This window comes from Micromesistius poutassou, assembly GCF_964030765.1.
Source record: "Micromesistius poutassou genome assembly, chromosome: 15".
NCBI lineage: Eukaryota > Metazoa > Chordata > Actinopteri > Gadiformes > Gadidae > Micromesistius > Micromesistius poutassou.
In genome coordinates, this window is record NC_140285.1 from 18,456,253 (window position 1) to 18,471,576 (window position 15,324).

The window sequence follows — 15,324 nt, forward strand, 5'->3', positions numbered from 1 at the left end:
CTTATCAGGCATTTAAGATTGAGTCACGGTTTGTGTTCTGGAAAGTCACTTAGATTAAAATGTGCTCAAGTAAGCTGTTGTCATGTTTTTGGCACCTTTTCTGGTTTCAGAAAACACTTAACATCAAAACATGCAAAGGATATTGAGCATGAAGTTGAACCGGGTGTTATTGTTGAAAGTGATGTTGCAATTAATGCGTCGTCACAACATTTTGAAGTGGCAGCTAGTAGCTCTCAAGTTGTGGCAGCTAGTAGCTCTCAAGTTGTGCCAGTATCGAACGCCAGTATTCAGGATATGTGTGCATCTGCTATTGCACATCTTCAGGTTTGTGGTGTAGGCCAGTCTACGTTAAATACTTCAGTGTCGAATATGGAAGAGGTAGTACTCGAAGTGCAGCGTCAAGCCAAAGATGCAGCTTTGAAATGCTTAGCGTCTCAGGATGCTGCTTCTAAAGATAAAGTAGGAACTGTTTGAAAAACTTGAAAATCCTTTACCTCGCTGAATACAGAATCAAAACTAAACGTATTCTTTGAGAAGAAATGGAAAACTGTTCAACCTGTTGAAAAAGTACTTGGTGTCAGATTTGAAAATAGAAGAAACTCTACTGGATCTACTGGAACATATGATCAAGTCGTTGTAACAGACAAATTTGCCTATGTTCCAATTCTGCAAACATTACAGTCTATTCTGGAAAATCCAAACCTCAGGGATATGTTGACATCTAGCCCTACTCCCAAGGACAATGTATATTTTGATTTGAAAGATGGGTTGTATATGAAGAGACATCCTCTTTTTTCTACTGACAGTTGTGCATTGCAAATTCAATTATTTTATGATGACTTTGAGACCTCTAACCCATTGGGATCTAAAAAAGGTATACATAAATTGGGGGGTATATATTTTACACTGAGAAATTTTCCACCAAAGGTAAATTCAACTTTGGTAAATATACATTTGTGTGCAGTGTTTCATGCCCAGGACATTAAAACATATGGGTTTGACACCATACTTCAACCCATCGTCAGTGACCTAAAAATGCTTGAAACTGATGGGATCAAGGTTCCCGCATTAAAAAGTCCTGTACATGGCAGTATTGTGCAAGTCACCGGGGATAATCTTGGCATTCATAGCTTGTTTGGGTTAGTGGAATCATTCAGTGCAAGGAATTGCTGTCACTTTTGTCTGTTAGAAAAAAGTCATTTTCAAACTGTTTTTTGTGAGGAAAGTGTGATATTCCGAACAAAAGCAATGCATGAAGAACATTGCCATACTGCACAAACAAATCCACAGCTAACTCATGTTTATGGTGTCAAGCATTCATGTTTATTGAACTCTCTGCAATATTTCCACACAGTTGAAAATTATTCTGTCGATATCATGCATGACGTTTTAGAAGGAGACACACCTTCCACGCATGGCCCTGTCCGACTGGAGTCATAACGGAGGACATGGAGCCACGCGTGGCCCTGTCCGACTGTCATAACGGAGGACGTGGAGTCCGACTGTCATAACGGAGGACGTGGAGCCACGCCGTTCCCAAGCTGTGCCTTAAGTGATTCAGTGTACAGAGACCCCCCTTTGGCACTAGCACGGTCCACTGTGTGGATGCTACCGTATGCCACTGTGACCCCCCACCCCACGGTCCGGCACGGGCTACGGTGGGTTCCATTCAAATCAAACGAGGGGGAAAACAGATATTTGTACTTTGTCATTTAAAGATTTTATTGTGACGAAATTTAAACTTTATGGTAGTGATGTATTAATATAACATTTCTTAGAAAGAGAATAAAATGTAGAGCAAGGCGCACTACGTGAAATCACAATCCCAGTTCACCTGTAATCACCCGGCCGGCGTAGACAACTTCTACCTAAGCTGTTTTGTAATACTGGTTTGTTTCCGTCTTTCAGAGACGTTCAATCCCAGTCGACTGTTGGACCATTATTGTGTTTACGGTACCTTGTTTCATGCCTCACTGTCACGCCAATGGAAACTATGGATTATCTCAATCGATTAAAAGACAGAATTGTAATTGAATAAACATTGGCTTTCTTGAATGCATGTCATCTTGGCAATTTCCTCTTTCTCAAAGCGTTTTTTTTAAATGAAATCTCTCCTCTTCACTGGCTACAATTAACAACGTTGCACAACCGTTAGTCCAGCGTTCATTAGTTCGCCGTGCTTCTTGTTGCTGGCTCCGGTAGTTTCAATAGTAGTTCATTCACATTATCACCTACAACATTAAAGAAGGTTATTATTTGCAATTCTCAGGTTGTAATTAAAGTATTTTAGTTTTTTAGTTTTTGCTCTTTTAAGAGGCACAGCAGGATCTACACTTTAATAACAAAACAGCAAGCTGGACTGTAGTCCACGTTAGGGTGGAACCACGGCTCCACGGGGCGTACTCACGCTCTGCACAAGGGGAGGAGTAGTCTGTCACCGCCTCGTCACCTTGGAGACAAGTAGAAACAATCAAATGAAGACCAGCGCTCACACGAGTCCTAAGGACGGGGTCTGCGGGGGGTCGTACTTGTCTGGTAGTAGTCGTACACCTTGACGGCGGCCGGCCTCCGGTTCCTGACGGCCTCCTCCTCCTCCAGGGTCACGCTGTAGCTCCTCAACGCCGCCTTCTGCAGCTGCACACGGGAGGACAGAGTGAGGAGAGGAGCTCAGGGGTTCAGACACCAGCAGGACGGGAGCAGGTCTCCTCTGGTACGTACTCCGTCCAGGTAGATGTTGATGTAGCCCTGGTCCAGGTCCACACGCTTCACACCGCTCTCGCGCTTCAGCTGGAGGACGAGAACACGGAGCACTTGTTACTAACCACAGACAGAATGGAATCGCTGTGAACTAATAACCGTCTTCATGCTGAAAAAGGAATATGGTTACACACAGACCAGTGTATCTAAACTCACTTAAAGGGCTACACACAGACCAGTGCATCTAAACTCACTTAAAGGGCTACACACAGACCAGTGCATCTAAACTCACTTAAAGGGCTACACAGACCGGTGCATCTAAACTCACTTAAAGGGCTACACACAGACCAGTGCATCTAAACTCACTTAAAGGGCTACACACAGACCAGTGCATCTAAACTCACTTAAAGGGCTACACACAGACCAGTGCATCTAAACTCACTTAAAGGGCTACACAGACCAGTGCATCTAAACTCACTTAAAGGGCTACACACAGACCAGTGCATCTAAACTCACTTAAAGGGCTACACACAGACCAGTGCATCTAAACTCACTTAAAGGGCTACACACAGACCAGTGTATCTAAACTCACTTAAAGGGCTACACACAGACCAGTGCATCTAAACTCACTTAAAGGGCTACACAGACCGGTGCATCTAAACTCACTTAAAGGGCTACACACAGACCAGTGTATCTAAACTCACTTAAAGGGCTACACACAGACCAGTGCATCTAAACTCACTTAAAGGGCTACACACAGACCAGTGCATCTAAACTCACTTAAAGGGCTACACAGACCGGTGCATCTAAACTCACTTAAAGGGCTACACACAGACCAGTGCATCTAAACTCACTTAAAGGGCTACACACAGACCAGTGCATCTAAACTCACTTAAAGGGCTACACACAGACCAGTGCATCTAAACTCACTTAAAGGGCTACACAGACCAGTGCATCTAAACTCACTTAAAGGGCTACACACAGACCAGTGCATCTAAACTCACTTAAAGGGCTACACACAGACCAGTGCATCTAAACTCACTTAAAGGGCTACACACAGACCAGTGCATCTAAACTCACTTAAAGGGCTACACACAGACCAGTGTATCTAAACTCACCGCGTGCAGAGAGCTCTGCTGGAGGCCGTAGCCTGACAGGAGCTTGAGGTTGATGATCACCATGTTGGTCTCCTCTCTTCTGCCCTGGTACCTGAGCAACACAAAACCTTCTCAGACTGCCCTTCAGTCAAAAGGTTCACCTTCCAGTCTTAAAGGAAACCCCAACACATCGTTTGAGCTTGTCTGAGCCCACGAGCGACATCTTAAAGGAGACCTATTATACCTCCAGGTGTGAGAGTGATCAGCCGTTACAAACCATTTTGAAAATCAGCTTCTTCTGACATCACAAGTGGGCGTGTCCATCTAGACGTATGCACATAAATATATGTGTGGTATAATATGTCACCTTTAAAAAGGTCTTCTCAGTGACTTCTGGTGGACTCTTTGATTCAGAACATCGTGACGTTACCCAGAGACACAGAATGGCCGGTAACAGTAGCTCAAGCAATAACAAGATCCCTTTTTATCTAAGCTGAGTTGTTGTAGGGTTTGGTTTCCTTGCCATCATATATATATATATATATATATATATATATACATACAGGGGTATGGATCCTTTAGGACTGGGGGGCCAGTTGGCAGATGTGTTACAAAACATAAAAATCGGTGTGTCTCGTTAAAAATGTACTGGTTAAGTGCACAGTGTACCATTTAGTCTAGCATTCATTAGTTTGATGTGCTTGTTGTTGGTGGATCCAATAGCTGTAGGTCTACATCCACTACTCCAGTGACCCCATAGCCTCCTCACCCTCTCTCAACAGTCTCAGGGTATCTGCAGGTTTCAGCAAGTCAAATTTAAGACTTTTTAAGACCTTTTTAATACCACCTTGAATGAAATTTAAGACCTTAAGCACGCGATGGTGGGGGGGATCCCGCTGTATTACAACCCAAGCATAGCATGTGTGTCACTCAATGAGACTCATTCAAGTTGACTTTTTGTCTGTTTATTGAGCATAAAGTGATACTCAGTGCTCTCTGGTTCAAAAGCTCTAAGTACAAGTGCAGTTTAACGGCATGTTTCCAACCAAGTATTTAGAAAGAAAGAAGCCTCTCTACGTGTCCTTCCCGAAAAGTTCTGCAAGAAAAATAAATAAATAAATAGTCCTGCCCCGACAAATTTAAGACCTTGAGTTACAGTATTTAAGACCAGAATATGACATTTTTAACGAATTGAAGACTTTTTAAGGCCTTAAATTTAGAAACATGAATTTAAGACTTTTTAAGGATGCGCGGACACCCTGAGTCTGGCCTTCAGCCGTGACCTTACCTGAGGTCCACTCTGACGGTCAGGGTGGGCCTGGTGCCGTTGCACACAGCGGTCGTTGCTGCGAGGATGTGGAAGGAGCTGAAGTCACCAGGAGGGGGTATGTTGTAACGCACGGCGATCTGGTTAGACACAACAGTGAACCGACGTTGGGGTTGAATGGTAGACCCACAGGGCATGCAATGAGGGTTGAGGTATGAGGTTGAGATATTACTGGTGGACTGAGATTTGAAGCGCCCGCCCCCCCTCCAGGAATATTGGATCTGGTGCAGACCCGCCTACAAAGTCCAATAATCTCTCCATATGCCAATATATATATAATATATATATTTCAAAGGATTTGGGTTCCAGTGGTCGCCCATGGGAAAAAGACTGAAACTGAAATAGTTCATCATTAGTCTTCCATGGAACCGATTCCATGCGTGTGTAGGAACTAGTGATCGACGATACATCGGCCGGCTGATATTATCGACTGATATTTGCATTTTTTTTTACGTGTATCGTAACGGTTTTTTTATATTATTTTTTCCCAATATTTTTTCCCGGCATGATTTACAGATAGTTCAATAAATGTTTCTTTTTAAAATTGTAACATTTGTTATCATTGTTGTCTCACTTTTATGACGCAAATTGAGGGAATCGGCTCCAAATATCGGCTCAACCCACGAGGTGGAAACCCCTTCTGGCTTCTTGGAAAGCTCTTCTGTTTCTAACACTGGGGGGGCACCGCTGGGGACACAGCCCTGTCCCCGGGGGGCCCACCTGTCCCCGGGGGTCCCACCTGTCCCCGGGGGTCCCACCTGTCCCCGGGGGTCCCACCTGTCCCTGGGGGTCCCCGGGGGGCCCACCTGTCCCCGGGGGTCCCACCTGTCCCCGGGGGTCCCCGGGGGTCCCACCTGTCCCTGGGGGTCCCTGGGGGTCCCACCTGTCCCTGGGGGTCCCCGGGGTCCCACCTGTCCCCTGGGGGCCCACCTGTCCCCTGGGGTCCCACCTGTCCCCGGGGGCCCACCTGTCCCCGGGGGTCCCACCTGTCCCTGGGGGTCCCCGGGGGTCCCACCTGTCCCTGGGGGTCCCCGGGGGCCCACCTGTCCCCGGGGGTCCCACCTGTCCCTGGGGGTCCCCGGGGGTCCCACCTGTCCCTGGGGGTCCCCGGGGGTCCCACCTGTCCCTGGGGGTCCCCGGGGGCCCACCTGTCCCCGGGGGTCCCACCTGTCCCCGGGGTCCCACCTGTCCCCGGGGGTCCCCAGGGGTCCCACCTGTCCCCGGGGGTCCCACCTGTCCCCGGGGGTCCCCAGGGGTCCCACCTGTCCCCGGGGGTCCCACCTGTCCCCGGGGGTCCCCAGGGGTCCCACCTGTCCCCGGGGGTCCCACCTGTCCCCGGGGTCCCACCTGTCCCCGGGGTCCCACCTGTCCCCGGGGGTCCCACCTGTGCCTGGACGCAGCCCTGGCCCTGGGCCGTGATGCGGTAGTCCCCGGGCAGCCGGTCCAGGGCCTGCTCCTGGTACAGCAGCCGGGTGCTCTGGTCCACGGTGAAGCGCCAGTGGGCCCCGCCCAGCGAGCTCAGCCCCACCGCGCAGGATCCCTCCGAGCTGTAGGTGGCCGCGCCGTAGCGGGCCAGCGCCTGGAGGGCCACCACCGTGTCCTGTTGGGGCCACCGGCCGTTACAACCGCACTCCTCCTCAGTTCATTCAAACCAAACTGGACGGACAGACGGAGCGAGGGGGACGGGCGCGGGCGCGGAGCGGGGAACCGATGGCACCAGTGGAGTTCATGGGTTGAGTCCCATAATACTTTGGAGAATGTATTAGTTTGTATGGGTGGTCGTTAACGCCGTTTAGTAACACAGTGTGTACGTTGGTGTGTGTTCTCCGACCTGCGTGGAGGCGTAGCCGCCGTAGGGGTTCTGCTGCTGGACCAGCCAGCGCGTGATGCTGGAGGCGTAGTCCAGGTCGAAGCCCGGGACCGGGGGTCCGGAGAGCACAGCCAGCAGCACGTAGGCCGTCGTCTCCACCTCCAGGGAGTCCAGAGCCTTCTCAGAGGCCTCCGCCCGCTTCCAGTGGCGCGTGGCCCCTAGCAGAGCAGAGGCAGTGAGGGGCCCCTGGCAGAGCAGAGGCAGTGAGGGGCCCCTGGCAGAGCAGAGGCAGTGAGGGGCCCCTGGCAGAGCAGAGGCAGTGAGGGGCCCCTGGCAGAGCAGAGGCAGTGAGGGGCCCCTCACACACTGAATCACATTGAGAGCTGGACCTCTTTTGTGACAACTACTCTTTTGTAATTGCGGACTCTAAATGTGTCAATCAATGCAGTAGTTCAGGGTTTATCTTTATTACTGGAATATAAAGACACATGTAATATAAAGACACATGTAATATAAAGACATGTAATATAAAGACATGTAATATAAAGACATGTAATATAAAGACATGTAATATAAAGACATGTAATATAAAGACACATGTAATATAAAGACATGTAATATAAAGACATGTAATATAAAGACACATGTAATATAAAGACATGTAATATAAAGACATGTAATATAAAGACACATGTAATATAAAGACATGTAATATAAAGACACATGTAATATAAAGACACATGTAATATAAAGACATGTAATATAAAGACATGTAATATAAAGACACATGTAATATAAAGACATGTATTGAAAGCAGCCTGGCTTAAATACAGTCTTTAACACATGAACAGGGTACATCTGATCCCCAGTACTTCTTTAAATATTGAAAAGTAGAGTGCGTATGGATGATCTCGTCTGGTCTAGAACCTGATTTTATCGATGTTCCCGTCATGATGTCTGCGGTGTACCGGGTCTGGCTACGAGCAGAGCGCTACCGTCTGTGATGGAGTCGTGGTGGAGGGCGGTGAGCAGCGCGGCCCTGGTCCGCTGGTCCCCCGCCAGGGAGAAGGTGTAGGAGAGGAGGGCCGTGGTGTACGTGTTCTCCAGCCGTCCCGCTACCGCCACCCTCAGGCAGCGCAGGCACCCGGACACCATGGGGTCCGCCTGCAACGCGCACACCAGGGAACCAGGGAGTCAGCTATACATCTATATGTATACGCACAGGTAGTACACACAGACATACGTATGTATGTATCTGGTGTGGTCTCTACATGGGGGGGGGGGGCACTCACTGCATCCAGCTCCAGCAGTGCAGCGGTGACGTAGGCGGTCAGGGACACGTCGTCACTCACCCCGCCCTGAGGAAGGGCAGAAGGAGCTCAGGACCAACACAGAAAGCACAAGAACCACGCCTGCCTGCCTGACTGGGAAGTCGCTGGTACTGGTGATGGAAGGGAACCAGAGTCCTGTGGTGGGAAACTGGGATCTGTGGTCACCTGACGCTGAACCACTGAGTCCAGAGCGGCTGAGTACAGGGGCTGGGGTACAGGGGGGTACAGGGGGGTACAGGGGGTACAGGGTCTGGGGTACAGGGTCTGGGGTACAGGGGGGTACAGGGGGCTGGGGTACAGGGGGGTACAGGGTCTGGGGTACAGGGGCTGGGGTACAGGGGGGTACAGGGTCTGGGGTACAGGGGTTGGGGTACAGGGGGGTACAGGGTCTGGGGTACAGGGGCTGGGGTACAGGGGGGTACAGGGTCTGGGGTACAGGGGCTGGGGTACAGGGGGGTACAGGGGGTACAGGATCCGGGGTACAGGGGGCTGGGGTACAGGGGGGTACAGGGGCTGGGGTACAGGGGGGTACAGGGGGCTGGGGTACAGGGGGCTGGGGTACAGGGGGGTACAGGGGGCTGGGGTACAGGGTCTGGGGTACAGGGGGGTACAGGGGGCTGGGGTACAGGGGGGTACAGGGTCTGGGGTACAGGGGGTACAGGGGGGTACAGGGGGGTACAGGGGGCTGGGGTACAGGGGGGTACAGGGGGCTGGGGTACAGGGGGGTACAGGGGGCTGGGGTACAGGGGGCTGGGGTACAGGGGGGTACAGGGTCTGGGGTACAGGGGGTACAGGGGGGTACAGGGGCTGGGGTACAGGGGGGTACAGGGTCGGGGGTACAGGGGGCTGGGGTACAGGGGGGTACAGGGGGGTACAGGGGCTGGGGTACAGGGGGGTACAGGGGCTGGGGTACAGGGGCTGGGGTACAGGGGGGTACAGGGGCTGGGGTACAGGGGGGTACAGGGGCTGGGGTACAGGGGGGTACAGGGGCTGGGGTACAGGGGGGTACAGGGGCTGGGGTACAGGGGGTGGGGTACAGGGGGGTACAGGGGCTGGGGTACAGGGGGGTACAGGGTCTGGGGTACAGGTATGAAGATGGGCATGCTGGGATTCAGACGGACACAAACACACGTCCCCTTGGAGACTTGGAAAGGGACAAATCTTCACGTCCTTCAGGCAGTAGATGCCTTCAAATCCTCCCCAATTCACTCGGGCAATTTACGGATCATGCAAATCTGTTAATTACAGATATGCATGATTCACAAGGGTGACATTGTTTAGGTCAGAAATCTGGAATTCTGGATTTGATCTGGAAAAATCACATCCCTTTTGACACATCCCTTTGAAATTACAAATGATTATTTTCCGAGCACAGATATATTTTTTTACTGATCCACAAATATCTAAACTGAAATAGACACGGTTCTCTACAAAGCAATGTGATATCAGACATCTGGCACAGATGTCATTATGTCTGAGTTCCACCTTGTTAGCACTAGACAGAACGGCCATCTGGTTGGCTGTACCTCGTAACAGAACGGGGCCTGAGGATACAAGTGGCCCATTCTTCAGGCTGTCAGGTATTTACATCTTCTTTGGACGAGATCAAAAGCACGTCTTCATGATTTATTGTGTGTGTCGGGAGTGACGATAAATCCACAAACCAGGTTTGTGGATCAGGTTTGCACTGGTCCCAGTTACCTTCATGCCGTTGTGGATCAGGTTTGCACTGGTCCCAGTTACCTTCATGCCGTCGTGGATCAGGTTTGGACTGGTCCCAGTTACCTTCATGCCGTCGTGGATCAGGTTTGCACTGGTCCCAGTTACCTTCATGCCGTTGTGGATCAGGTTTGGACTGGTCCCAGTTACCTTCATGCCGTCGTGGATCAGGTTTGGACTGGTCCCAGTTACCTTCATGCCGTTGTGGATCAGGTTTGCACTGGTCCCAGTTACCTTCATGCCGTCGTGGATGAGTCTTCCAACAGATCTGATGCACCCGTCTGGCCGGCGGTGGCGGAGCAGCCAGGCTCTGGACTCCACCGTCTGCTTGGGGTCGATGAAGACGTAAGGCTTGGCTCCACCGAACGACTTCATCACAAAGGCAGTCAGCCTGGGACACAGAACGACACACCACAAAGGACACGTTGAGAACGGAGCGGTGAGGAAACGAGGAGCTTCAAGGCCCTCTTTTGTTTCAGGAGGATCATGAAGAGACGCCTGACTACAGCTCCTCTACAACAACTTCCTTTTCTATTTTCTAACAATTTCATTTGAATCAAACTCATCTCTTGCTTTGCGCCCCGTTGTACCGGACCAGTACAGCCATGCGCTCCCTCCCTCTTTCTGCGTTCCCTCCCGAGGATTCTTCTCATGCTGCCTTCACATGCTTTGGGAAAGATCCTCCTTTCCATTTGTGAACTGGAAATGACGAGTGCGTTGTGTTCAAGTGCTTTTGTTGTCGTTGTCGTGAAATGAAACATGGCGGACCCTGACCGGTTACTGTTGAAAAGGTCAAAGGTTGTCTCATCTCCGCAGCTCGTGTATCAAAATATTCTACGAGCTCTCCGGTGGAAATGACGACGTGAGTGAGGGGGGCGTTCATGTGCAATTTTCACGTCGGCTTTTAGTATTTACCATAACTTCCATAGCACGTGAAGGCACCAATATCACCGGGCCCCTGCTGTACACACAGCTGCCCGGGTGGCACAATGGGGGGACTTTAAAGGGACTTTATCCTTGCTCTCTGGGGGGGAGACCCAAACCTGGGAGACCCACCTGGTTACCATGCCAACCACGAAGAGCGGCCCCAGCTGACGTACTCACCAGGTGTTTCCAGACTCGTCGCTCTTGCCAAAAGCACTGTAGGAGCCGTCGTTGTGGCGGTAGGTGAGCTCCCTCTGGTAGCCTAGAGTCATGGAGCAGGTGAGTAGAACAGTATTACTATAGGACAGTCAAGCACTAATTCATCAATATATCAATACCCAATACATCCACAAAATACCAAATGCACACGACGCCACTGCAAACATCACAGATTGGATGTGTTCATTTGATGTAAAAACATATCTAAACTATCATTTAATTAGTGATTCCTATGGCTGCTCTGAACTGTTGTCTAAACTAGGTGGTTCTTTCTGAACCTCGTCATCTATAGGTCTCTTTCTCAGGGTTTGGCCCAAAAGGACAAACCCAAAGCAGTAGCAAGCGGTGACGATGTCAAGGTGATGTACGCTGGGGCCGGCCCCCCGGGCCCCCATGTGTGACCTAGCTCAGCCACTAGGGGGCTGAGCTAGGTCACACATGGGGCCGGCCCCCCGGGCCCCATGTGTGACCTAGCTCAGCCACTAGGGGGCTGTGTCACCTGACCTCAGAGCTCACACACTCAGAGTGAGGCAGCGTGGACATGGAGCGCACGGTGAGCTGAACACTGGCCACGCCGCCAGCGTCAGAGCCCTGAGCCCAGCAGCCCCGCTGCAGTCCGTGAGAAAAGCTAACGGCCACGTTTGGCATATCGTGGCTCACTGCTGAAAACCAAACATGTGTACCAGCACTTTGTGCTTACTTTGGAAACATGAAACAGAGAGGAGACCAACACTCGCTTCCTAATTGAATTGGGAAAATAGCTGTTGAACTTTACATATTGCTGTAATCCCAGCGAAATATAAACAATACAAACACATATTGCGTACATACAAATCAAATGATGTTTGTAAAATAAATCAACAAACATTTTTATTATAATGCATTACAATTAACGATGAAGGCTGCTATTTTTGACGTTATTACTGACGCCGAAAATGAAAAATATGAGGTCTGAAATTATTGCCACAATTCTAACCTGCATTTCAAATTTGGACAACCGTTTTATCCATGCTGTGAGTGGTCTTGAATAGAGATAGAGCCTGCATTGGCCTTTGACTGTACCTCAATGTCGCATAGAGTCCCATATGATATACAGTTTGTGTAGATAACATGACGTGAAAAAAAGATCACTATCTCATCACAATCTGTGACCACGTTCAAAAGTAATCTAAAGACATAACTATTTCGCTCAGCATTCTCTTGAATCCATTTCTATTAAGTTTTTATTTATTTCTATTTTTAATATTCACTATTGTTTTACTTATTTTATCATTGATTTTCAATATACTATTATATAAAAATTGTGCTGCTGTATTATTGCAACTTTGCATGGAAGGCGCTACATAAAGTTTGTGTTGTATATTTGCATTGGGGGCGATGGGGCGTGGAGGTTAGCGAGGTGGTGCAGCACTAAGGCCTTTGTGGGACTGTGTAGCGTGCTGGTGGTGAAGTGGTGTCTGCGTGTCTCTCTGCAGGTCTCACCGCTCTGCAGGAAGCCCGTGGCGCGCTCCCTGATGGCGGCCGTCAGCTGCGTGGTGCTGTTCAGGTAGTTGAGGATGTAGACGTTTGGGGCGAACAGGATCATGTTCTGCTCCCCGCAGCCGTACGGCATGGCCAGCAGCTGGTCCACGTTCTTCATGGCTCGGCCCATCAGGTCCCCTGGCCGGCACAACCCGCACGCACGCACGCACGCACGCACGCACGCACGCACGCACGCACGCACGCACGCACGCACGCACACACGCACACACACAGGCACACACACGCACAGGCACGCACACACACAGGCACGCACGCACACACGCACGCGCACAGGCACGCACGCGCACAGGCACGCACGCACGCACGCAGGCACACACACACGCACACACACACACTTGACCTCAGATGTACTTCATATGGGAGATGAAAAACAAATATACCCTCTTCAAATAGTGTTTGTTTTAATTGCTTTATTAACAATATTCCATCATTCTATACAGTCATAGTATAGAATTATGGAATATTGTTAATAATGATTAAAGCTTGTTGAATACGGGGTACTAACCCAGCACGGAGAAAGAGGCCCTGGCAGAACCAGCCACCAACAGGTCTGGCAGCAGCACAGAGACGTTCTTCTCTGCTGGCTTCTCAGCTGGGGAATAAAAAAACAAACTAATGATGAAAATAGACTGAAAATGTTACAAGGTACAATTGAATTCCACCAATCCATCGTCTACATCGTTTAAAATAAATTAGCAGGGAACATGGTAAATGATCTAAAGAAATAATGATTTACTATTGTAAAAATGATTAATTATTGTTATAATGATGCAAGATATGGTAGACGTTGTGTGTCTGCGTACGGTCTTCTTCCAGTCGTTTGTCTTTGTGGGGCATGTCGTTAAATGTACAAAATCATACATTTTAAATGAACAGTTATCTGTAATCTGACTAATTCAAATCCATGTCATGAAGAATATTTATGGGCATATATAAGCATTTAATCGATCAATGTTGGTTAAATGTAAAGGAAAACATATTGGTAGCCTTGCACATTTAGAACATATTCTTAGACCTGAAGGTCTGGTGTTGGTTCTGTCTATATTATAATAATATATTAATATCTCAAGGCAAAACTGGAGATGAGCTAGCGATAGATGGGCTTGCTTGGCGGGTCAGTCTGACTCTGTATTTATGTGATTTAGTTTTCCTTCTCCACCAGATGTCCCTCACCTGAGCTTCCCTGTCCTATCTTCCCCTCTGCGTCTCATTCCCCGATCAGTCTCCCCGCATATAAACAAGTTCACTTCCTTCCTTCCCTTGTCAGTTTGTTGTATTTCTCATGTCCCTTTGTCATTGTGGTCTCTCTAGTTACTATTTCTCATGCATTTGGACCGTATCCCTTTTGGTTCTCATGTGTTGCAGAAGGCCTTAACACAGAGTTGTTGACCCCTTTTTCAGTGAGGAAACTCAAAGTAGGTTGAGTACACAAATGGGAACCAACGGAGCAGATCAGCGGGCTGGTCTGACTGACCTCCAGGACAGAGGAGTGCATTGTGGGTAACCGCCACTGGGGTGCCTTCTGCCTGGTAGAGAGAAGAACGGTTCACTATGGAGCTTAACATCTGCTTTACTCCTAGAATGCAACAAAACCACCAACACAATTCTGGTAGCTCTAGTGTACAAGCAGGCGAGCAACGTGTGTGTGTGTGTGTGTGTGTACCTCCACCAGCAGCGCGTGTGTGTGTGTGTGTGTGTACCTCCACCAGCAGCGTGTGTGTGTGTGTGTGTGTGTGTGTACCTCCACCAGCAGCGTGTGTGTGTGTGTGTGTGTGTGTGTGTGTACCTCCACCAGCAGCGTGTGTGTGTGTGTGTGTGTACCTCCACCAGCAGTGTGTGTGTGTGTGTGTGTGTGTGTGTGTACCTCCACCAGCAGCGTGTGTGTGTGTGTGTGTGTGTGTGTGTGTGTGTACCTCCACCAGCAGTGTGTGTGTGTGTGTGTGTGTGTGTACCTCCACCAGCAGTGTGTGTGTGTGTGTGTGTGTGTGTGTACCTCCACCAGCAGTGTGTGTGTGTGTGTGTGTGTGTGTGTACCTCCACCAGCAGTGTGTGTGTGTGTGTGTGTGTGTGTGTACCTCCACCAGCAGTGTGTGTGTGTGTGTGTGTGTGTGTGTACCTCCACCAGCAGTGTGTGTGTGTGTGTGTGTGTGTGTACCTCCACCAGCAGTGTGTGTGTGTGTGTGTGTGTGTGTGTGTGTGTGTGTGTGTGTGTACCTCCACCAGCAGTGTGTGTGTGTGTGTGTGTGTGTGTGTGTGTGTGTGTACCTCCACCAGCAGTGTGTGTGTGTGTGTGTACCTCCACCAGCAGTGTGTGTGTGTGTGTGTGTACCTCCACCAGCAGTGTGTGTGTGTGTGTGTGTGTGTGTGTGTGTGTACCTCCACCAGCAGTGTGTGTGTGTGTGTGTGTGTGTGTACCTCCACCAGCAGTGTGTGTGTGTGTGTGTGTGTGTGTGTGTGTGTGTGTGTGTGTGTGTGTGTGTACCTCCACCAGCAGTGTGTGTGTGTGTGTGTGTGTGTGTGTGTGTGTGTGTGTGTGTGTACCTCCACCAGCAGTGTGTGTGTGTGTGTGTGTGTGTGTGTGTGTGTGTGTGTGTGTGTGTGTGTGTGTGTGTGTGTGTGTGTGTGTGTGTGTACCTCCACCAGCAGTGTGTGTGTGTG

General features: G+C 49.7%; 1 protein-coding gene across 1 annotated transcript in view; it reads right to left on the reverse strand.

Moving 5' to 3' along the window:
- Positions 1-1,290: 1,290 nt before the first annotated feature.
- Positions 1,291-15,324, reverse strand: part of LOC311360186 (alpha-2-macroglobulin-like protein 1) — a 41,601-nt gene continuing 27,567 nt past the window's right edge. Inside the window, exons 25-39 of the mRNA XM_084480275.1 lie at positions 14,141-14,192; positions 13,172-13,258; positions 12,607-12,783; positions 11,086-11,167; positions 10,216-10,372; positions 8,224-8,289; positions 7,927-8,095; positions 6,953-7,149; positions 6,506-6,721; positions 5,083-5,201; positions 3,816-3,906; positions 2,719-2,787; positions 2,529-2,634; positions 2,408-2,449; positions 1,291-2,231 (exon numbers count right to left, since the gene is read on the reverse strand). Coding sequence (XP_084336401.1) covers positions 2,167-2,231; positions 2,408-2,449; positions 2,529-2,634; positions 2,719-2,787; positions 3,816-3,906; positions 5,083-5,201; positions 6,506-6,721; positions 6,953-7,149; positions 7,927-8,095; positions 8,224-8,289; positions 10,216-10,372; positions 11,086-11,167; positions 12,607-12,783; positions 13,172-13,258; positions 14,141-14,192 — 1,695 coding nt within the window. The 3' untranslated portion in view covers positions 1,291-2,166. The remainder of the gene's footprint in view (positions 2,232-2,407; positions 2,450-2,528; positions 2,635-2,718; positions 2,788-3,815; positions 3,907-5,082; positions 5,202-6,505; positions 6,722-6,952; positions 7,150-7,926; positions 8,096-8,223; positions 8,290-10,215; positions 10,373-11,085; positions 11,168-12,606; positions 12,784-13,171; positions 13,259-14,140; positions 14,193-15,324) is intronic.